Source organism: Drosophila ficusphila, unplaced genomic scaffold (genome assembly GCF_018152265.1).
Source record: "Drosophila ficusphila isolate 14025-0441.05 unplaced genomic scaffold, ASM1815226v1 contig_414, whole genome shotgun sequence".
NCBI classification, from domain to species: Eukaryota; Metazoa; Arthropoda; class Insecta; order Diptera; family Drosophilidae; genus Drosophila; species Drosophila ficusphila.
Window position 1 is genome coordinate 10,761,206 of NW_025064328.1, and position 25,071 is coordinate 10,786,276.

At 39.7% G+C, this 25,071-nt stretch overlaps 1 protein-coding gene across 3 annotated transcripts in view; it reads left to right on the top strand.

Annotated features, from left to right (window-relative positions):
• LOC108096669 overlaps window positions 1-25,071 on the top strand; it is a 62,360-nt gene that overhangs the window by 22,853 nt on the left and 14,436 nt on the right. For 2 of the 3 annotated variants that reach the window (XM_017198442.2, XM_017198441.2), the window contains 3 exons: window positions 15,757-15,809; window positions 18,586-19,702; window positions 20,410-22,017. In XM_017198442.2, coding sequence (XP_017053931.1) covers window positions 18,680-19,702; window positions 20,410-22,017 — 2,631 coding nt within the window. In that variant the 5' untranslated portion in view covers window positions 15,757-15,809; window positions 18,586-18,679. Of the gene's footprint in view, window positions 1-8,952; window positions 9,038-15,756; window positions 15,810-18,585; window positions 19,703-20,409; window positions 22,018-25,071 lie in introns of all 3 variants that reach the window. The other variant, XM_017198443.2, reaches the window with a different exon arrangement.

Here is a 25,071-nt window from a genome sequence, read left to right on the forward strand (position 1 = left end):
TTTAAGTTAATTAAAGAGGCCTTAACGTTTCATGCGTAAAATTTACGACTATAAAAACTAAAAGCAAAAATAAAATTTTTTCCTCAACTTTGTAGTAAACAAACACAATTATTTATGTGTTTATTTTAATTGTGGGGTCAACAAAAAGTTTGAGTGCACTCCGCCTTTGACATTGAAACTCAGGCTGATAAGAAATAAAAACTGATAGCTCCAAAGGAACTGACCGAAACACGCATTGAGCTTTAAAGTCAGGGTCAGAAGTTTTCAATGTAAAATTGCTCAGGCTGCCTTAATTAATTTGACCGATAAGACTTAAATTTTATTAAGTGCACCATCGACAAATACGATACATTAGCGAATAATATTTTTTGTGAATCCCTCACATTAATTATTTGTTCGATTCTCTACTGCAACTGGTTTGCAACTCTAATGAACTGTTCAACTCGAATCGAGTCATTTGCATAATGATAAAATCTGTAAAGTGTGTATAGGTATGCAAAAAATCCTTCAATAAATTTTCCGCTCCCCCACTCAGTCAAATCTAATGGGATTATGTCAATTTAATAATTGATCGCAAAGCCTTTTAATTTATACACATTATTATATGCACATACTTCTGTTGTTAATTTCCTCAACTGTTTTTTGTTGTTGGCTTTTTCTTTCTTTGTTTTTCCACTATTTACATTTTGGTTGAAAAATCATTAAACCGAGTATTATTGAAAAATTTACAATTGATGGTCACAATTGAACATGCAAATCACGATTACACAAAAAAGTTAATTTATTTCGGTTACGGCGATAAAATATTTAATTGTATTACTTGTGCATTCGTGCGGTGAGAATGGGAAATTAAAAGGGGAATGCCAAATTGAATTAAGAAATATATGTAATCTACATATATAAAAACAAACTGTAAGGCAAACAAATGAATGGCATTCAAATCAAATAAAAGCAAATAACAAATTAATAAATTAAAATAAATGAAGTGTTGTTACAAAAGGTTTTTAAGCTTGGGATAATTTGGGAAAAGTGTAATAACAAACCAATGAACTAAACTTGAATTATTTTAATTAAACAATTTAATTATTCGTTTATAAAAATTTTTAGATTTTTGGATTTGTTTAGCTATTAAACTCCAATCACAATTAAAGCTTTTTATATTTTCGTTGAATGACGTTTGTTTGCTTTAAATGCCGAGAATTTTCTTTGGTAATTCTGTTGCGCGCAACTTGGCAACCTCAAGCCACACGTCTTTGCAAAGTTTAAATCAATTTGCAACTTAGACCAGTTTCAAAGGGCCAAGTCTCCCAGCAAGCCGACACTCATGGTTATTCAATTGGCTTGCCAAAAGTCAACGTCATACTCAACGCCCTTCGCCACCCCTCCTCCAACCACTTTCTACTGCTTCGCTTTAACCCCTTGTGCCCTTATCCACCAACTGAAGTCAACAGAAATGCTTCATTAATTGCTGCACACAATGGAGCGGCAGAGGAAGGGCAGAGGAGTGGCAGAGGAGCGGCAGAAGAGAAGCAGATGAGGAGAGGAGAGAGAGAGAGAGGAGCAGGGAAAGCGTTCCCCGGGCTGCGCTTAATTTGCTGCCTGCTGAGCCGGCGACTTCGACTGCGACGTCGACGTCAACTGCGACTGCAACGGCGACGTCTTCTTGTCGGAGTTATAAATATGCAATTATGTGCTCGGGCCAAACAACATTGTGCTCGACATACCCGAAAGAAGAAACTTTTAGCTGCCTTCCAGCTATCAGCATTTCATCCCGCACTTCGCGCATTTTTGTCTTCGCCTGCACTTGCGGAAATAACTGACCTCCAAACTAAGGAAATCATTAATAGATATTTCATAATCTTAAATTTATTTCCTCCTTCTTTATTTTCTATGGCTTATCTGCTCTCATTGACCTCTCTCATTATAATTCTAGGAATTCTTTTAAATTTACGTTATCTTTATTTTTTTGATTGAACGTATTTTTGAATGAATCAGCACAACGTCAAACATGATGAAATGGGAACTTCCCAAAATTTGTTAGAATTTGTTACTTAGCATATAAAAGAGATTCTTTTTCTGGTGGGAACACAGTTTTGTTTTCAGTGCCCTCTTTAGCTACATCGCCCTTCAGTTCCTGCTACTTCGACGCTGAGATCGCGGCCGGCATAAACAAATCTTGTTACACAAAGCTTTTTAAATATTTCATGGATGCGCTCGTAAAATGCAGCAAGTAAAAGGGGGACGAGGGTAATGGGGTGTTTTTGAGAAGGCCTCCTAAAGTGGGCGGAAAAAGGGGGAGGAAGGAATGCTACTGGCAGTGGGAAAAGTTTATTAGGAAACCGTTTGGGCCTGCAGCTCGGGTTTTTGCGGGGGACTGCAACTAATTAAACAGCTGGCAGCCAGGGATTCCCTTTCTTCTCCCTTCTCTCCCGCCAAAAACCCCACTTGCAATGCCCTTTCCCACGCCACTGCCTTTCCCGTTTCCCAGGGAACTTTTTAACGCGCTTATCTTGAAGCTCCCTCCCTTTTTCGTAAGGGAAAAGGGAAAATGGAAAAGGGGAAATGGGAAAAGCGGGGTTTGCTGGTTTGTGTTTGCTTAACAAGTTTGGCCATAAAGTTTTGCCAAACTGCCACATGGCATTCCCGCCCACCGGCCACGCCCCACTCGATTCCGCCCCCATTTTACCCGCCCGTGTCATTCACAAGCACACACCTACACACATACACACATACACATGCACCACTTTAGCCTTTGTGTGGATAACATTTTTATTTGGGTTCGCTTCTTTGTTGCACTTTATTGTAACATTTTTGGGGTTGCTTTGAGTGGAATTTCGCCTGCAACAAAATGCAGAAAGGGATTTTTTACACTATAGAATAATGAATTCCCAAAACTCTATAAAAATTAATTAGACTCCGCAGGCGGTAGAGTATTTTGGCTTCGGTTTAAGTTTATTTATAGCATTTCCCCCTGGCTGTGACTTCAATGGCCTGCCATAAACTCTTTCTCGCCGCCCTTTCTTTCGCCTTTCTTTTTCTTTCTCCTTGAGGAGAATGCAATGAAGTGAAGCAAAGCAGAAAACAAAACGCTTTTCTCTCGGCATCTCCTTTGTGTGTTTTGAACTCTTTTGTTTTGGTCGCCGCACGTGAGCGAGCGTTTTTTATAGCTCCTGACTGCCATCCCATATTCCGCATTTTCCGCTCGCTTCCCCACCGATTTCCACCAGATTTTCCCGCGAGTCTGGAGGCTTCTCCTTGGGTGAATGCACTTTATGGGTCTTGCGGTGTCCGTTATTGTTGCAGTTGCCTCGCTTTTCGTTGTTTTTGTCCGTGGAACAGGGCTTTCCTCCCGTCTGAACCTCCTCCCATTTGAACCTGGCTACCCGAGTACTTTGACTTATGACTGCCTTTCTGAATGAATGCCTGAATGGCTAAATGACTGAATGACTGACTTCGTTGGGAGCAAAGGCGCGGATGTTGGATAGCCTGGCCCGTGCTCATTAAACTGCAAATTTGTGTGTGCGATCACTCAGAAAAATAAGCTCAAGCCGAAATTTGGAAACAAGTAAAATTTAATTAAGGGATCAATTAATTTTAATTTTTTTCCCAATTTTCTGAAACCAGATAATAAAAGTGAATTATTTATTGAAAAGATTACTTGGAACATTCATTTTGTAATATTTAGTTCATAGAGAATGAAAGCTGAGAAAACTCTTAATAGATTTTCATCATGATTAATGAACTTTAAATGTTATTGTCCTCCTAATTAAGTTTAATATAACTTAATTAGGAGGACAATAGGTTGTTTACACGTTTTGTTTTAAAGAGTATTATCTTGCATTTAATACATTAAGTGCTTAAAGATAAACATGAACAATATTTTCCTCTCTAAAAATAATATATCTCATTAAATCCTGGTTTTTAATAGGTTTTTAAATAAAGTACTTTTTTTAAGAGTGTGCAAGCTATCCCATTTCCCGCATATTATTCCCCCTCTGACCTTCGGCTTTTGTTTGCGCAATAATTCGCGAAATGCAAAACATTCAACTCAATTTTCGCGGTTAGCCGAGGCGATCGTTAAGATGCGCCACACAAAAAACACAAACAAATGCGCCTGAAATCAGGCGGAACTGTAACGATTTTGGTGCCTCTCCGTAAATGCATTCAAAAATGATGTTTTGGGGTGCAACCAGAGGGGAAGGGGAAGGGGGAGGGGGTGAAGTGGGTGGGCGTCGTGGGGTGCGGCACGGATCATAAACAATTGAATGCCTTGAGTGCAACGACGCAATGATGTTGCTGCTGACCCCAGTCACTCCACTCGACAACCCCACTCACCCCGAGGCCCATTACAAAAAATTTTACAAATCTGTTGACAGTTTTCGAGGCGCAAATACAAATTTTAAGCAGACAATCGTTGTGCGCAGTACACGGCTGAAAATGTTTATTAACTTTAAGAATAACAAAATATTCAGTTCCCATTTAAAAAGAACTTATAATTTATTTACAATAACTATACGATAGTTTTTCTAAAATTACTTTTCCTCTATTATTTTCTGTGTATGTGGAGAGTGTGTGAACAACGGGGGGCGGAATATTTCTGTAGGTGGGAGGTACTTTGAGTTAAGCAAGCCGCGTGTCTGGAATTTACAATGAATAACACGCATACGCCATGGGGAGCGCTGGTCGAAATATTCTGACCAATGCCTCACCACATCCATTGCAAAGTAAAAACAGAGAACAACAACAAAAAATAGAGTAATAAACGTACAAATTATTAAGTCAAAAATGCAAACAGGAAAGGCATTGTAAAAGAACTTCCGATTTTTGAGTCTTAAAATTTGGCATGGAAATTTTCGTATGCAAATAATTGCCGCTTGTCGGTAATTTTCCATTTTTATACTTCATTCGCATATTATTTTTTATGATGTTTACTATATATATAGCACGTTTTTCTTTCTTTGATTTTAACTGAACTAATTAACCAGTTGTTTCAACTGAAAAAAAATAGTCTATTTCCTAATTGACAATTTTATATTAAACGATTTTGATAGTGCGGTGCCTTAAACACATTTAATTTAGTTTGCTCTAAACTAAACTTGTCCATTAATGCGTAAACAAATAAATGTAGTTTTTATGATGTGGGCTCTTTGCTTTAGATTTTAATTTATTTCATTAGTGCTAACAATAACGTATAATTAACCATTTTTTTCTATCTAAATCGATTGATAAAATTGGAGCGACCTTAACCCATTTTGAATAACCACTTTGCATATATGTAAAGGCAGCTGTGTGTTTATTGTATATTTTTCTGAATAACTACCGCAGGGAATTAGAAACTGGTTTTAATAAAGTTATGGGAAACTAATATATAAACGCCTTCTTTGGGAAACTTCCAAACACATTTTGATCGTCATATTTCCCCTTTAGATTCTCGATTTCCACTTGGACACGGAATTTGATAAGAATCCTCTTCCAAAAGGGAATTAACCATGGCTTTGTGTGCTCGACTTGCTCTTGAGGGGTTGAATGCACTGAAAGTTGCCCAAGATAAGCTTCGAATAATGGTTAATTAGGAGTGCCACCTATAAAACCCAGTAAAGTGAAAGGCGAAGGGGAACCGGGCCTTCAAATGATGTATGATGTTGAACAAAGGCCCTAAGGCTGAATGTTCACTGTCGATTTTTCCGTCAATGGTCAACTTTCTGATGGCTTATTTAAAATAACAACATTTTTTATGTCGTATTTCTCTAATTAACAAACAAAGAAACAATCAAAAGAGTTCATTAAGTAGTATTTTCTTTCAGCTTGTCTTGCTTTACAAATTATGTTTTCATTTCGTTTTCAGCTCGCAAGTGGATTTAACTTTCCTTTGAAGTTAATTAACTCAAGGGTCGTAATTAAATATTTAAAATATTAAAATGTCAACACGCAGCTGCAGTTTTTTAACGAATCGTTGTTTTCGTGGGAATAAATTTATATACACTTATTTTATGCTACCCGTGGCACATACTTCTGCACAATGTTGTCGATTGTTTCTCTTTTTCGTTTTATTTCGATTTCGCCTCTTTTTCGCATGTAATTTAAATTTATTTTACAAGCCAACGCTAATGAAGTCATCGGAGCGAATCGTTGAGTTGCGTAAGTCTAGACAAAGCTCTAGGGTGGAGGCGATTACTGGGTATTTCGGGGTTACGAGGGAGAGGGAGAAGGCCATCAAACAGCATAGCAAACACGAACATTAAAATTTTCAGCTGAGTCATTTTCAGATAGATAGAAAGATTCAATCGCCGTGCTATTGAGTATCTGCAGATGGCACCAAACTAACTTTTTGATGTGTTTTATAGATCAAGATGTAGCTATTTATTTCAATTTAGAGTGGGCTTTGGAATTTGAATCTTTGTGGTCTTGTAATTGACCATTAATCTGGGTGGCTTCGATCCATAATAAAATACATAATAGTTTTGAGTGTATGAGTATAAGTTATGACTTTGTTTTCTCAATTTTTTATTTCCTAATTTTTAATTTTGACAAACAAATATGTCCCAAAATAGTTTTTCTGTATAAAAAGAGTAATATTTCTACAGTTTAGTGGCAACTTTAAAATGACAATTCTTTATGAACTAAGGTCGTCTTAAATCTTATCACGAAAACTATTAAACAATTTGATAACAAAAACACACTCTCTTCATTTGCGTAGAATACTTATTTATTTAATCTTGTTTTTTGTTTTCATTGCATATAAAATGTTATACCTAAACTACTCTGATTCAGAATCTGATGATAAACCATATTGTTCAATTAAAAGTTATTAAGTGTCTTTTTCCTTTTTGCGCTTCGTTAAATGACAAGTAGATTTTGCGATCAAAAACAGATAAGAGCGCTTTATCTGTAGACCTCATCAAAAATTGATAACCCAAATACGAGTGTGTGTTTAAGGCGTCATGCTGTTTTCCCAACTGTTTTAAGACCGTGGGTTTTTATCGTTGATTGACTACCAAGTGATTCATGAACAGATTGCATTCGGTTATAGTCTTTGTTCTGGATCAAACTGGGCGAATGATTCAGTATTTCTTTGTCTGTTAATCGTATTCACGATCCACTGAACCTCCAACTGCAACGGCTGAAAACTCTTTTATCCAAGGGCATAATGCATCGGCGCCACAATCACCATATCAATTATGCAACTCATCAGACAATTAATAATTCAGCTCAAGTAGACAATAACTCAATTAGGAACGGAAAATAATTTTTTGAAAAAATGTGCAAGCTGCAGGGGGAATGAATTGCATTGAACGGCCATTGGGGCGTCAATTGCACAATTATTGAGGCGAAACTTGTCGTTGGTGCTGGGCTTTTCAAATTGCATTTGGTTTTCAATATATGTATATGTATATGATACGAGTACACATACTATATGCATATGCAGGCCATATCGGGCAATGCAATTTCGATTGCAATTGCAAATATATTTTTAGTCTGCCGTGCGTAACTTGGTCAAAGCTAAAATGGTTGGCAAATCAGTGAAAAAACCGGGGTAAGGTTGCGGTTGGAGCAGAGAAGACCTCCAAATCACTTCGCCGGAATGCTGCTAAAATTTGTTGTTTATTTCTGCACGAATTTTACAATTTCCCATTCGTGGCGGCATTTTTGTGTTTTTTTTTTCGGCATAATCAAAAGCCAAACAAAGTCTTTCCGCTTTGGCCAGCAGCCAGAAATGAAATTCTTAAACATTTATTCCACGCGAGATCGCTTCGATTAATGTTCCCGGCAGCCACTAAAAGTCAGAGACCGAAAATAAGCGTATTTCGGTTAATTATTTATGAAAAAACACACTTCTTAATTGTACAAATTTCTGCGAAATTGGAAAAACGCTGAGAAATGCAGTATTGTGCAGGAAAAATAACATTAAGTCATTTAAATAAATTGCGGAAAATTCATTTTGAACGCATGAGTCATTCAAAGCAATTTCGAAATGCTACCAACCAAAATCAAATTTAATAAAAATAGAGCAGTTTGTATTTTCTTCAGTGAAACTTTCTCTTAACAGGATATAATTTGTCATGATGATTATAGTAGATAATCCTTATTAAATATAATCTTGTTGACACTGCATTTCATGGTGGACAAAGGCTAAAGCCGGAGTAAATAATAAATCATTACAAGCTATCGGTAAACATTGTTCATTGTAAAGCCACAACTAAATTATGAATGCTTTCAGCAAATGGTTTTCTATTAATCCGTACTTAAACTCTCCATTGGTTTTAAATTTAATGTCAACGATTTCCGTCCACCGCAAAAATTGTTAAATGGAATTTATTTACTCGTGGTGCAGCACATGTTGAAATTTCCGCTTCAGTTGACTCCTCTGTTTATTATTGCCGTTTTTTGTGACTTTATGCAGTTCTTAATTTTTATGGCAATGTTATGAAACAATATTTTCATTGATGCCGTGGCGAAGTGTGGGATGACGTAGAAGCTCTGGGGGAAAAGCAATTCATTTTCAATATTTGCCAGCAGAAAACGGCATTTATTTTGCATCATTTTTGTAAATTGCTCGCCGGGGCACTTATCCCCCAACCGAAACTCTCGACTATACTGCACTGAACTCAGCCGAACTGAACTGAACTCAAAGACCGTAATCAGTCACAATTTGTGCGCCAGCTTGCACAACTCAGGCGATCAGCTCAAGTGTTTCCATTTCCATTTGCAACTGGATTGCAATTGCATCAACATCAATCAGAGTTTGTTGCTTTGACTTGTCACCCACACTTTCCCTGGATATGGGATATGGGATATGGTATATGGTATATATGGGCATCTGTAGGTGACTGACGAATTTCCAAGTAATTTCAAGTCTGGAAACTCATATTTGCCCACAATTCCACACTTTGTTTTGTTGTTCCTTTTAAGCTGTTTACTAATTTAAGCACATTTGCTCTCTGTTTATTGCAGGTAAGACGAACAAATGTGTGATGGATGTTGCCTGAACCAATGACAGTTCAAGTTCATGCAACTACCGATTGCTCGAAAGCCCTGAGTAAGACTGTTTTATCTATAAATAAGCATCTCAGATATTGATTACAGAGTAGACTACAGGTTCTCTCAGGAGCCAATTTTCATTGACGTCACGCACGCTTTCCGAAACAAACAATCACTTCACGCATTGTAAATAATTTAGCAAGATTTACTCAAGTTTTTCGTACAAAAAGTCTTGAGTTCTTTATTCAATAAAAGTTTGTAGGGTTCACTTAATTTATGGTTTTGTTGATCTGTCTTTTGAAGTTGTAAAAAGTCAGCTTTAATTATTATATTATTGAAATATCACGTAGTTTGTCCATAATATTGTGGTTAGTATTCTTTGTCCCCATTTGTGACTTTTGATTGAGATTTATTAAATTGACGTTTACGCTTTCTTGTCATATTAAATCGCCATTAAATCAACGGGCTTTACACAATTGTTTCTTAAAGTCATTTCATATTTTAATGACCTGCTCAAGTGCAAGTAATGCAATTTGCAAGCGATATCCGCTGAAAATTTTCCACATGAAAAATCTGAAATTGATTTACGACTTGGCATTTCCCACAAGTATTTTGAGCATTGATTTGCGTGGAGCCTTTCCTCAGCCAAACTGAGCTAAACAATGCTTCAATTGTAAGGTTAATTCATGTGCAAACAATGCCAAATAGTTTACATTGGATATTTTGGTTAATATTCATGCTTCTTCAAGTACAAATATAGGCACAAATCGATTTTCAACCCGAACAAAGCTGAGGAGCTGATACTAATGTTCGAGAAATGTTAAAGTTTCCCAGGCAATTTCAAGGTATTTGGGTGGAAATGTTTCAATTTGCTTAGAATCTGTTTGCTCAACTAACAAAACCAATGCAAACAGAATTCAAACTGCACAATGGAGAGATAAATACAGTGTGTGTCGGTGAAATAATTATTGTAATGAATATTTTGATTTTATATTTATGACAGCATTTGGAATTTCTTTATTTAAATACAACAGAATTTATGATTGAAATATTTTCTTTTTGTTTTTATGTATTTAAATTTCTGATTGTATTTTATGCTACATTAAAATAATAAATTTGAAATACTTAAAACTGAATTTATGATTGAAATATTTTCTTTTTGTTTTTTGTGTATTTAAATTTCTGATTGTATTTTATGCTACATTAAATTAAAAATTTGAAATACTTTAAACTGAATTTATGATTGAAATATTTTCTTTTTGTTTTTTGTGTATTTAAATTTCTGATTGTATATCATGCTACTTTAAAACAATTCCATGCTATTGTAGTACTTTCATTTCGAAACGCGGTCGCTTAAAGAGTATGGAAATTATGCCAATGGAGAGCTGTGTGTTTTGGTCAGCGGTTTTATGTGTGCATGTCCTGCCGCGAGGACAAAGAAGCGAGGATCTCGATGGCACAGGATGTTCACCGCACGTGTGCCAAAGATACATAGATACGGCGACACACCCACGCAAACAGCAATGGCAAATATGTGTTTTTCGACTTTTAACAGCAGGTCCTCGATTCTCGTTTGTGTGTGTGCTGGTGTGTGTGTGTATGGCTGTCAATATTTTATAATGTCATGTGCCAAATTATGGTCGCTGCGAGTATCCCGAAGCTATTGGCGAACTCCGCCTATATTTACTTGCCATTTGTTTGATTATCCTAGCGACAGCCGTCATGCTCGAAATTCATTCGGTTTTCGCGATAAAAGAACACGTATCCATCCGCTTAATTGAATGCCATGTAATGTAATTGAATCTATGCGAAAATTAAGTGCTTTAATTAATTTGCTTCTGACTTATAATTTATACATAACGAACATTGCTCATACGCCCCGTTGTTCGGCGGGTCCTCTTGCGCTTTTGCATTCGAGAGTTTTAATTGCACATTTTTCAATTAAAAACTATGCGAGAGGGCGCATTTGGCTTTTTTGGGGGCGTGAGGCCGGAGATTTGTTTATACGATTGCATTGTTTAATTGAATTTACTGTTACAAATGAGAGGCAAAGGCAGCGGCGAAAAACCAAACCAAACAACAGCATCAAAAGTTCACAAGTGCAATTAATTTCGTGCTGTGTGTGTTGTTTTTTTTGTGTTTTTTTTTTTATACAGCTTCGTTTGAATTTCGCGAGGCACACGGCTCGATTTCAGCTTTTTGTTCTCCTCTGCTTTCAGCTTTTATTCTCAATTAATTTGGCCAGCTATAAATCAGCAGAAAACGGTGACACTTTAAACGATTCGTTTTTTGCCGGTATTTATTTACTTGAGGCAAAAAATGTGATATGCCAACTGCAGTGAAGGCAATAGTAGTAACAAAATCAAAAGCAAACTGTAAACATGTGTGCATTTCGGTTTAACAACACCTCAAAACCAGTTGTCAAACAATTTTATAATTTCAAAGGTTGTAAAAACCATAAAATCCTTTCCAAATTGATATACAATAACCAAATATTGAGCTCACACAAAGTGAATTGCTTTTTGAATATCTTATATTCTACTCATCAAGTGCTCTCCTTCTTTTTACCGAGACAATTTAAGTCGTTGTGGCTTAAACTTTGGCCCGACAGTTAAGGACGCCTCAATTCCACTTTGATTCAAGCTTCGCAAGCTCGACGAGAAAAAAGTAAAACGCTCTTAAAGTTGCCAGTGGCAACTTTGCTCGTTTATTTTCCCCTGGCAAAAGTTTGTTTTTGTTAGAATAGTTTCGCTTCCGCTCGTGTCTATCATTCAGTTGCTGTTGTTTCATCTGTCTGCTCCTTTGCATTACATATTCCTTGGCTGCCGGAGGAGCCAGGATCTGTGCTTCCGCCCGAACTACTCTCTCTCTGCTTGCCGTCGTGGCATTTTATGGCAGTTTCGAACAGGAAATGTTAAGCACGGAAATCATGCGCGCCCGACTATGACAACGACATCGAAATGCTTTTTCTTCGACTCTTCAGCCTTTCAGCTTTTCAGCTCTTCTGCCTTTGTGCATTTCCCTGCTATCTCGCTGGTTTTGTCTTCTCATGCTGAAAGCTATATATATAAATATATATGAAAAAGTCGGCAATTATTTAAGCACTGTTGATACATTAAATTATAAACAGTTCGTTCATTCCTGTGGTGTTGAACTTGTTACTTTTTGAATTTCCACATAACTGCATGACAGGTTCGTTTTCAACTTCTGAGTGAGTTTCATAAAGGAAAGAATTGTATGCTTTTAGAATGTTATGATAGCAACTTTGTGGTTTGTATATAGAAAGGTTTTTTTATTTGTTTAAAGTTCCTAATCATGCGTTAATGGTTGCTGCAACGTGTATGAAACATACATTTATTTTGTCTCAACAATTTACCTTATTGTTTGCAATTGCAAAAAAAACATAACATTTATTTTGGCATAGTAGAATCACAATATTGATATAGTTATGTATTAAATTGTAATAAGTTCAATATTATATTTTGAATTTAATCGAGTAAATCAGCAATCAAAATTAAAGTGTTATAGAAAACTATTTCCTTGCTCTGAAACTTCTCAGAAAGCATACATATAAGAATTTATGTAGATATTAAACAGTATTTCGCAAGCAAATAACTTTTCCCTTTCTACTCACTTCACAATTTAAAGTTTCATGGGAGAAGTGTGCACTCCTCAACGCGCTGTAAGAATATTAAGTTATTTAAAAATAAGCAAATACAATCTGCTTTTCATTCAGCTTGTCAGGAAGCAAATTTTCAGAATTTTCACAGCCACCGCATGGCAGTTCTTTCATCAAGCTCTCTCAGAACTTCTGCTATTGGCACTTTAATGGATATACATGAAAGGAAGTGAATTTGAGCTGTGAGCCAGAAGTGGGATGCAATGAGTGGGTGGAATGGGGTGCAGGGTGGGGTTTTGGGTTGGGGATTGGGATGGATGGTGGCACATCGAGAAGGAGCAGATGTTGCAAAGGAAGTGCGGTTGCAAGATGTTGCTTTGTGTTGTTTGTGGCTTTTCGCAGCGACATGAAAATGGCGTCAGCTGCAATAGAGCAACTTCCCAAAGCCCCAAGCCAAAGCCAAATAATCGGAATTGAGATTTTGTGAAACGAATGCTGATTGCCCCAACCAGCAGCACTAATAAGCCTTGCGTGAGCCTTTAATTTGTGCAATTTCCTCGAAAACTTGGCATTAAAGGCGGTCATTAGCGTGCCTCTCCGCGGATTGGGTGTAAACTTTAAAACTTCTCTTTTGGCCGGGAAAACGCGGCGTATACGTAATGCACTTGCACTCGTCCCATTCCATTCCTCCACTTGTATGTTGTTTATTTAATATTATACCATCTCCGCCTCTGTCTTGTCTAGACTTTCGAGTGCCACTCGTTTCTCCGCCACCCCCACCGCCCACCAAACTGGGCGTGGCCACTGAAAAGCTTTCGAGGATTCGCGCGGTATCTCCCGAATGCACCATGTAAAATCTCATTTTCGAGGCTCAATTCCAGCGGGGAGTGTCGAATGGAATTGCAACTCGAGTCGCTGCCATTCTTTTCAGGTGCCAGGTGAAGCTGACTGACGGCCTTATGTCACGTAGTTGATTGCGATTCTATTGCCCCGACATTGATTATTGATGCGCCGGTCCTTAACTTTGAATCTTGGCTGGGCTCTTGCCAAAAGGTGATACTGTGTGTGGGCGAAGGTTGAAAAGGTTTTGAAAGTGACCCACCCAATCCGATTCCCACTGGAGTAAACTTGATTTTGTAAAGCAAATTCAAAAGCAACTAATGAGGAGATTGTTACATTGATATCTTTTCTATCTAAGGAAACTTTTCAGTTGTGATTTTCTGCTGTTATTGTTACGAAGTTTCAATTACCAAACAAGGACATCTTGATTAGGTTTTAGGACTAAAATAATAACCTAAACTGCCTAACTACTTAATTAAGTAGTTTACCTTTACCTTTATTATTTCCCCATAAATCCATGAAATTCTATTCACATTACTTTTGTGAAAGCGAGCGGACCAAAAGTGCAGACTTTATAGATTACAAAATTGATTTTGCAACTAAACTGTTATTTAATGGCATTGTCTACTCCTAACTATTTGAAATCTTAATGAACAAGCTGGAGCTTAATGAAATTTCCATTTTGAAGTTAGATTTTGCTCAAGTGTCGCTCTGGATCTTTTGCTGTCAAACGAACCACAAAGTCGTTGGGTATTGTTTAAGTTTTAAATTGGATTGGGAAGCCAGAAATGACTGCAGGCTGGAATGGACTTAAAGCTTGACTTGGCAGCGACTTAATTGAGATTCCACCTTATGGCGCAAACCTGATTAATTTGTCACTCGTGTGAGTCCTTTGGCTTTGGATGGAGGACGAACCGAGGAGGACCAAGGACTTAAGCTGCTTATGCGGTGTGGCCGTGTTAATCCTCTGACTGCCATTCTGCCGGACATGAGATATTGTCTTTCCCAACTTCCTCCCCCTCCCCCCTCCCCTTTCCCTTCACCTTCTCTTTAAGCCAAGTAAACCCTTTATTGAAGCTAATTAGACAGAGAATGGTGTTGCTGTCGTTCGCACTCTTTCGCTCCCCCTTTCCCCTTGTTAAATATGACAAATATCACACATACGCCCTGTTGTTCGCCGGCAGCAGTTAGCAGTTGATAAATCTTTTCTCAAGCTGTTTGTGTTCGCCTTCTGACGTCAGCAAATGCGTGTTATTTTCTTTTTTTTTGTGTTCCCTCTTCATACTTTTAGCTGTGATTACACAACTTTCCACTGTCATCGTGCAGAACGTATCATCATCGAGAACTTGATAAATGAATCGACTTGTGTCCCTGACTTTTCTTGGCTTCCTCCCTCCGTTGGTAATCGATGGAAAACCTGTCAGCCAACTGGTAGTTATGTCATGAGCAGGCTGCAATTACAATTAACTAAAATGCTCCCCCTAAGTGTGTGTGTGTGTGTTGGCGAGTGTAGACATTTCACGGACAAAGCATAGCACAATTTTCAGGGCAACCTGTGTTTCTTCATGTAATTCATATGCATATATATATGTATACATATAATGTATGTATGGAGCATACTTACATACATATGTGCAGTTGCATGTGTGACCACTTGGCCAGGCTTTAACCCCGAGCTAAGTGGCCGTTTGCTCGGGTTTTGTTAGAGGGCCGCGAGTCTAATTAGCCGGTTACACACACACACACACGCACACAGCAACAGACAAGCAATTAAAATTCCCTTTTAGCCAACCGCTGATGATGGCCAAAAGGTTGTTAACTTAAATTAGGGCTCGGGTCTAACAACAATTAATTGAGGCCTTGAAGCGGACTAATTTGTAATTTAACGTAGAAAAAACGGTCCATTTGGTACCCCAATAAAATTATATTCTCGCCTAGATGCTCCATATTGTTATCTTTGCATTTGGTAGTTCGTTTATATTTTAATCAAAACTTTGTTTAAAAGGAATAACACAATAACTTCTATTTCTTTAAAATATAAGTATGATTTATACAAACATTTGTTTTTTATCCTCTATACGCTGTTAAGTTGAATAAATGTTTCACAATGCAAAAACTTATTTAAAGTATTCCATTTTGTATTCCATTTGCGTGACAATTTAATGTTCTGATTAGCGCGAACTTTCTATCATTTCTAATGAATATTTAATAAATAATTTAAGCATGGTTAAACTTTTTTAAAGTTTTCATTAGAATGCAAAGTACTCATAAATATTACAGTTTTTAATAACGCATTTAAATTGCTCCGTTTTTTGCAGGTTCATCCAGGAATTCAGGCTATCTAGTGCACTTGCTGGCCATTTGAATTATGGTAAGTTTTGCCTTGCTTTATTTATTGATCGCCAGTGGTAATTGACTGAAATAATTCAGTGTTTTTGCCGCTCGTTCAGACGGGCTCTTCATTAATTTCGCTTTGGCCAATTGACGTATGTCAATTAGTTGTTCGCTGTGGCGATGATGAAACAAATCCCTATTTGCTGTTGATTGTCAGATTTCTTTTTTGTTTGCGTCGGAGATGAAGTTTCATTGCATGTCATGATTGGGTGATTTGACAGTTTCTCGCACATAAATACATACTGTATAATTAGCAGCGGATGCAGGTTGAGTGAGGCTCGGAATTAGTGTGGAAAAACAATTGTCTGCTTTGCATAAAGGCTTTCATCAATCTTCGTTTTTGGCATTGACTTCGTTTCTGCTGCTCCTCCGCTTAAATGGCGCTAAATGTAAATGTACAAAAGACAAATTTCTGGAATTCACAATGTGCGCCGAGGGCGATTAATTTTGCCGGCAGTCATGCCACTTGCCACAGCCCAGAATTCAGGCAGTCAGTGTCAGCCGGTTGGCAAATGTGTCTTGTAGATGTCCACCTTCCCCCTTCTACCTCCAACCTCCTCAAAAAGCAGATCACCCCTCGTCCTTTGACTTGTCCTTGTAGCAACGCTTATGTGGGCGTGAGCAAGCAATTTATCTTTCGCTTTTTTCCAGCGCTGCGGCTTGTGGCTTCTTTTTTCGCTCCACTTTCTCCGCATGCAAAGGGGGAAAATACTGTAGAAAGTTTTGAATTACATGGGTTTCATATATAAAATTATGTTTTAAATGACTCTAAAGCTGCTCAACGTTATGCATCGTAATTTAAGAACGAGAATAAATATTAGTAAATTTATAAAGTTACTTAAAAGATGTCGAGCTTTAGGGATTTCTCAATTATGTATCTGTTTTCCACCTAGCTTTACCAAAAGATACACTCATTGATTTAAAATGTTTATCTAATTTCACGAATCAAAGAAATATTTTTATTGATTATATTTCAGTTGTATGTATTCATTTTCTTCTTGTGTACTTCCGCTTCTCAGTTAAGCTCGGCAATTATGCGTAATTCGCATTTTTTCGTTGCATACTTCGGTGCGTTCTCCTGAACGGAAGATGCGGGAAGATGTGGGAATGCCTGAGGTGAAGGGAAAAGGGGAAGGGAAGCAGGGGAAGGCATGCCAAAAATTAATATAGCCACATACCTCAAACGGCGGACTGGCATGTGCAACTTGAGCCAGCTGCGGCTTCTGTTTCTGCTGCCACCGTAATTAAGTTGAAATTAATGGAAAATTCCTGCAGGTTACCGCCGAGTTCCGCGAAACAGTGTGGCCAACATAAAACACAAAGTAACAGTGTGACCAATATTAAGTGCAATGCAAATGTTCAATTAAAAGTGCTGGTAATTTTTCTTTTTGAACAGAAATTTTAATTCTTTGCCTCTTTAAACGGCTTTCCATTCAAAAATGCCTGTTTTATTTATTGGCTTGGAGCCAATATGCAGAAACAATTTTCCGATTTCAGTTTATCTAAATTACCAGAAATTCTGATTTTCGGTTTATTATTTAACAATTTGCAGGCCGTTGGGAACATTTTCGGCACACTGGCCATGGCACCTGACCAGGCTTAAAGAGGGAAATAACTTAATTGACTGGATGCGAATGGGGCGGCAGATCCTCCCGAGACTTATTCCTGCCCACTTACCGATACCTTGTTTTTCCTCTTTTATTCTGTTTGCGGAACGAGAGTTTGCAAATTGAAATTGGTTTCGCTGTTGTTGCATTGGCATTGGCACTGCAATGCAAATATCTGTTGAATAGTTTCTGGCGGCGAGTCAAACAATTTGCCAATTAATTGCCACTAAATTGGCGTTGTATTGCTCGAATTTGAAGGGATTAGTGCCAGTAGATATTGACGTGGAAGCCGCGGTGAATAACGAAAGGCCCCAGGAGATTTTCACCGCCATGATGGATGAGAAAGCTCAATCAAATTGACTGACTGAACGGAGGAGAGTAACATCGAAAGCCACTCAGTACGGTTATGCATCAATTGTGGCTCATAATCAAATAATAGATTAATGTACTCCAACAAGAGTTAGTGATTTCGTAGGTACAGGCGTCAATTTAATTGTGATCCATCGATTACTCAGATATCTTGATTCGTTCTTCTCTTTAGCCAACTGACAAAGAGGAAGGCTAATAATTGGGCGGATTCAATTCCAAAGGGAAAGCCCTCTGCAATACCAAATTCTAATCAGAACGCAGAGAACCCGATTCCCAATCGGCCAATTGCCATAAATCCAATAAGCCGTAAATGCAAATTCGGCTGCAGCTGCCAGCAGTTGAATGAAATTCGTAGAGGTGGCTATTGTTCCCAAAAATTGGACTCGAGAGTGCGGTGGTATATTTGATTTACAGAAATGTAGCTTATACTAAAGATTAATTTTTAATTCCGTGTTGAATTCATTTTAAATATTTTAATGTATAATTTAACTTAAATAATAATGAATTGTAGCTATATTGAGCAAAAGATAAAAAAAGCTTTTAATATCATAATGTTTTCCAACTCTCAAAGAAAACCTTTAAACCTTTCCATTCGTTGCTCTTGAGATTTCTGTCAAACCATCTAAGCGATTTATTGATAAAATATCTCAATAAAAATAATAATCCAGCGCTTGATAAACAGCGAAATATATTGCATTCCATCGCAGCTATAAAAGAGCCATTGTTTGCCAGTTTATTGAATCAAAACTGACTCCTATTTCGTTCTTTTTCCGGCAGGCTTTTGTCAGCATGACGCTACCGTCGCCAGCCACGGTTAAGCTGAGCAGATCCTCCACTTCGAGCCCGGTGATCGGGAGCAGTCTGGGCCAGAATGCGGCCACCCATGGCGATGCCATCGATGCCAGCGTCGACGGGATTGCAGTCGACTGAAGTGCATCACCAGGTGCAACCAGTGCACGTGCACCCACACGCCACGCCCTCCAATCCGCAGGACATCCACCAGGAAAGGAGTCAGCACAACCTAAACCTGAACCACAACCTAAACCTAGGCCACAACCTAAACCTTAATCACAACCACAACGCCAAACTGCCACCGCTGGAATTGCTGGTGGAGAACAAGATCAGCTACAGTAGTTACCAGCAGCACGCGAAGGATCTCAAGGATCTCAAGAGCCAGAGCCACAATCAAAACCGATCCGCCAAAAGGAACTCTTTAAGTAGTCCCTCATCCAGCGAGGATTGTGTGAGTGGTGCCGCTCGAGCGAGTGTCTTTGATGACGCCGCCGAGAGCTTTGTGATCAACTTCCCCTCGGAGTCCTCGCAGAACTCGCAGCACTTGCTGCCGCTGTCGGAGACGGTGCCACTGCTCACCCACATCGAGGCCACGGTGGTGGACAAGCAGCGCTCCATAAGGCTGAGCAAGAACAGTGCCTCGCTGATCTTCACCAAGAAGGAACTAACTAACCAGGGATCCAACCATCATCCGCAACATCCGCATCATAATCACAATCACAATCACCAGCAGCAGAGGAGGCAGCACCACAGCAGCTTGTACGGAGTGGGCAGGAAGCCCACCAAGCACTTGCCACCCACAAGAGGTCAACACCAGAGGCGCAGCCTTCCGCTCAGCTACAACAACAATCTGGTGACCACAAACCAATCCGGAGGAGGAGGAGGCGGAGGCGGAGGAGTAGGTGCAGGGGGAGCTGCCAAGCTTGTGCCGCTCAAGCAGCACCAGCACCACGGAGGTGGCCACACGGCACCACCCACGGCCAACGTCGTCGTCGCCGGTGGAGCGGGAGCTGCGGCTCCGTCCGCCCGCAAGCAGCTCTCCTACTCCTGGTACGCCCCCGTCTACAGTGCGCTCGAGGAGGAGCTGGAACAGGACTCGCGGGTGAGTCAACCCCCCTTCCCCCCCTTTTTTTTTTAGAGAGTTTATTCCAGACTTCAAAGGAACCCATTTACAAGTTTCAGTAGTAGTAGTAGTAGAATATTTAAAGTACACTTACTAAACTCAATCAGCTCCTACAACTTCTTAAATATTATATTTCAAAGTATTAATATGGTTGTAACTCAGTTATTTTTAAACAAATTAAAAGTGATAAACGTTTCTTTTGTTTAAAATATTTACCCATCTTCTTTGAAAAAGTGTTTGTATATATAAACGTTTCTTTCTTAAAAAAACACTGTTTGTTTATATGTGCAAAACATCCATAAAAATGTAAGTGTAATAAAAATAGTATATCTAAAAATAGTTGATTCAAATTTCTATTCAAAACGACGCTTTACTTGTTTTACCTATTAACTAAATACATTTTTTTCATTACAAAATCATATTTAGAAATTCTTATATTGCTAACAACTTACATATTCCATTACTTTGTTCTTAGGACTCCTTGTTAATTTACATTTGTTTTCAAAATGACGCTTATTTTACTCATTATCTAATTTAATGTTTTTTTGTTTTTCATTGAAAAATTATATGCTGAAATTCCTATATTGATAACAACTTGTTCATATTATTGATTTGTCCATTACAAAATTATGTGTTGAAATTCCTATATTGCTAACAACTTATTTATTTCGATTTTTTGTCCTTAGGACTCCTCGCCAATCCACAATCTGGCCAACACAAAGCAGCACCAGCGCTCCGCCAGCCAAAAGGCCACCGCCGCCCTGCATGCCACGCCCCGCCACGATCACGGCCACGCCCACGATTCCGCCGACGCGGAGACGGTCGCCCTGCTGGATCCGCAGGCGCGCGGCAAGATCATCATTTCCTCGGCGAATGGCGATGTGGGTGGCACGGGGGCAGGAGGCGGAGGATCTGGGAACGGAGGAGCACTGGCTGCGAATGGAAACGGAGGAGGAGGAGGAGGCGGAGTTGGAGGTGGTGGGGATTTGGAGAGCTCACTGGGACTTTCTGGCGGTGGACAGTTGCCGCGAAGGCGTCGCTTCGAGAACTTTCTCAAATCGCTGGTGGGACTCAAGGCGAGCAGCAGTCGTGGCAGAAACGGAGAAGGTAACGGAGGTAATGGAGGCTCCATCACCGGAGGAGGTGGTGGCTTACCAGATCGGGAACGACCCGCCTCCCCGGAGATCCGGATCACGCGCACTCCCTCCGAACAGGATGTGGTGCTCCGCGATCCCGCTGGCCGTCAGCTAGCCAACGGCGGCCACCAGGGCCAAGGACGCACCAGCCTGAGCATCAGCGGTTCGAGCAGCTCCTTGAACGTCGTCCAGCAGAAGATATGGCACATCGTGCGACGCGAGGGCAGCGCCAGCAGTCTGCACCAGGAGAAGTCCCAGTCGATCGTCCAGTACACGGGACTCCGCAAGTGCGAAACGGTGCTGGCTCTCACCCGCCAGTCCCAGTCGCATGGCCAGGTCCATGGATTGAGCCAGAGCCGGAGTCAGGGTCACTCGCTGGCGGTTCACGGGAGCGGGATCTTCAGTTCGGGTGGCGTGGAGCAGATCCGGCCACTGAATCGCCTGCGGAACAGTGTGAGCAGCATGAACGGCGTGGGCACTTGCTCCCGGTGCTCTAGTTTGCTATCGCTGGCTGCCTCCGGATCGCGTTACTCCCTGGCCAATGGGTTTGTCCCGCGTCCGGACTCCGCCTTGAATCACTTGGAGATGGGATCGGAGGAGGAGCGTCGGCGGTTGCAGGAGCCGCACATCAATGTGAATGCCCAGATCCGGTTGAGTGGCGGGGCAACTGCCAACTCGACCAGTCCCAGTCCGCCGTCCAATGTCACCACGGCCACGTTGCACTCGAGTTCCGGGAATAATCTGAATCTTAATCAGAATCTAAATCTGAACCAGAATCTGAATCTGAATCAGGAGCAGGAGCAGCAACAGCAGCAGTTGGCCAATTCTACGCCCGCAACCACGCCCACTGCGGCACCGGGGGGCGGGGAACTGGGACCCTTCGGTACCAACCACGCCTATCCGCTGACTGTGAGCTCCCTGCTCTCGATGGCCAGTGCGAACCAGGCGGCGCAGGCCTGCTGCGTTCGGGATGGCATTGCGTTGAAGCGACGCGAGATGCTCGCCTCCGCGGATGTTACGCCCTCGGTGGGCACTCCGGCCACGCCCACTACCGCCGCCGCCTTCCAGCCGTTCACCTGCAAGCTGTGCCTCATCGACGTCGAGGAGGTGGCCGAGGCCATGGCGCTCCAGCAGTGCTGCTGCCAATTCTGCATCGAGGTGAGTCACATTCCATTGCCTTTGATATATGAAATAATAAAAGAAAAATACCTTGGCATCTAAAAATATCTATAGGATATATTTTTCCAATTAATTGAGATAAATATCGAATTACTTATTGTGGAATATTTTTTGAAAGCAGCAGAACATTTTTATAGAAGGGTGAACAAAAATGTTCAGTGTTCTCATAAAATTTCTTGACTTGAGTAAAATAATTGTGGGTTTTTTAGCTGAAAATTAAATTAATATATGCATATAAACAATGTTTCTCTTAAATAAGTTAAGACGTATTAAATTATAATTTAAAGCAAACACAAACAGATTCACTTCTCTCTGCAAATTATAACTTATTATCAAATAGCATCTGTTCAAACTTGTGTTCCATCAGCTGAAACACACGAGTTTTGACCTAGAAAAAACAGCAGATAAATGTGGTATTTAAACAAATGTAGAAGTTGGCCAGCAGAAGACCACCAACACGGTGTGAAGCCATTTATAAAACTGTCATGTTCACTTTGCTGTTCAACGAAATTTGTGCTAAAACATGGAAAACACAAAAGGTTAGGTGCTAAAAACATTGTTTGCATGCGGCTTTTGGCAGAAGAAACTTTGTTACAAAAAGTCACAAACAAGTTGAGGAATCTGTTATGAATCAGATTTCAACTGATGCCAATTACCAGCGAATTCGATGGGATTAACTTTTGTGGCAAGTGGGGCCGTTCTGGGTATAACAATGCCAAGATTTTTATGCGATAATAATTTCCATTCCACTTTGCGGCTAAAGATAAAATTGTGATTTTATTCGCCCGCATCGCACATAAAAATGAGATGGGAAAAACGAAAATTCCTCTAAGCCGCAGAAAGATTTTCTTGTGGTTTCCCTTCGCCCACACCTCCTATTGATTGGAACCCGCACACATGTAGCTGCATATGTTGGCTTTCTTATTAGGATCTTTTTCCCGCACTTTCCCGCCCAGTTTTCCGCTCCTTTTCCTCTGCTTTTCCAGGTGCACCAATGGGGAAAATTGAAAAATGACGCACAGGCAGACGCAATATTTCGCAAGTGTTAGGAGCGAGTTGGTTTCGCTTGGTTTGGTTTGGTTTGGTGGCTGGCAGCTTAGCCCAAAAGCTGAATGTTGGGCATAAATAATCAGGAAAGCCAAATGTATTTTCTGATATTTGATAACTTTACGTTCATATAGATTACGTTTGCACAGGTTGCGGTGGGTTCTGTTCAAATTGTTGTATGAATTTGGATTATTTTTCGGAGGGAAATTTGAAACATTTGCCCGCAGCTTAAATTCAGCTTAGTAAACAACTTCGTAATAACTTTAAATACTAATGGAGTTTGGAAAAGGTTTGAATTGAATTTTTGTTCAAACACAAAGGGAGATTTTATTGAGCCATAAATTAGAAAATGTGCGATTAAGTAATGCTATTTAAGGCCTATGCAAATGAATTTCTTGTTTGTTTAGTACTATGAAATTGTCAAATTAGATAAGCAGTGATTTATTTTACTTATCGCTTGTTTAAGTATCTTATCGGACCTTTTATCTTATCTACATGTTTACGACTCGGCAATAATAATAACAAGTGCCTTTTGAGAGAAAACTACAATTTAGTTTTTTTATTTATTTACACTTAGAAATTGCCCACTTTTCAAAAATGCTCTGCGTTTTCTCAGCCTGCAGCTAACGATGTTTTTCTGCATAAGCCAAAGGAAAATATTAAGCAGCATTTGCAAAGCTAATTCACATCATCATCTGCATCTGCATCAGCATCAGAGTGAGCCTCATTTATTCCCTCAATTTGCATTGCAATTTGCTCGAGAGGAGGGGAAAAAGTGGATGGAAGTCGTCGGCAAGGGGTTAATGTTGCAAGGTGACTCATCTGTGGAGTTTGCTTTCTCAGCTTTCCCAGCAGTTCCTTCCATTTTCGCCGCTGCCAAGTAATTTTAGCAAAATGCGCTGCGTATCCTGGGCGTCCTGTGCGTCCTGTTCTCGTCCTGCTTTCTTCGCACTCACAAAAGCCAAATCCCCAGGACTCCTGCTGCCTTCACTTTGCTTTGCCATAAACAAATTGCATTTGTCTTAGAAGGGAAAAGGAAAAGCAGCGCCTGGCACAAATTGCATGAAGCATTTTAAATAATTAAGTAAATGATTGTGGAAGTGCAGCAAAAAAAAAAAAAAAAAAAAAGCAGATGGGGAAAACTTTCTACTTTTTGTTCTGCTTCTAGTGAATCTAATTTCATGTGTCTAATGCCGTGAATAATTTCTCCTTGAGAAATAATAAATTAGGCAAAATTCACACGTAAGAAAAGCGTAGAAAACAAAATCAAAGAATGAACATACACAGAAAAAAAATTAATTAAACTCCCTTTAAAAGCGAAAGACGGCAGTAAAAAGTTGTAAAAGGAATCATGTACTTTTAACAGTGATAATCCAACTTTAATTATTAAAATTGAAAAAATGATAAAATGACAAAATGGTACTGAAAAAATATTCTTTTATGTAATTCATTCCTTAAAATTTATTCCTGCGTAATTCATTCCAAACATTATTTGCCAGATCCAAATAAACATTTTTATTCACTCGAAAAACTAAAGATAAAAACCTAAATTCCCGTTTTAATCGGTAGTTTTTCTGCAGTGTATTAAAAGGCAAAATAAACTTTCGGCAACACTAGATGGAGGCACTAAATAAGCGAGCTTCATTTTCTTGATTTTGTTGCCGCCGCTCTTGTTGCTCAACTTGTGTGCAGGTGAAATTTATTGCACGCACACACACTCGCACGAACACCTGGTTGAAGCATGTCCGCTGGCAGGACGTGAGGACCACGCCCCCATGCCCCATCCGCCATTTCCCCATTTCCCAGGGCATCTCATCCCAGGGAGTTCCGGCTACGTGTCTAATAGCTACAGATGTACTGCCATGTCTTCGTGTCCTCGCTGGGCAATTTGTCAACCTTAAGCTAAACTGCCGCCGTCCTTGGAGCTTCCACCTTGTTTGTCCTTGCTCCTGCGGTTTTTCTATATTTCCCACCCTCTCTGTGCTC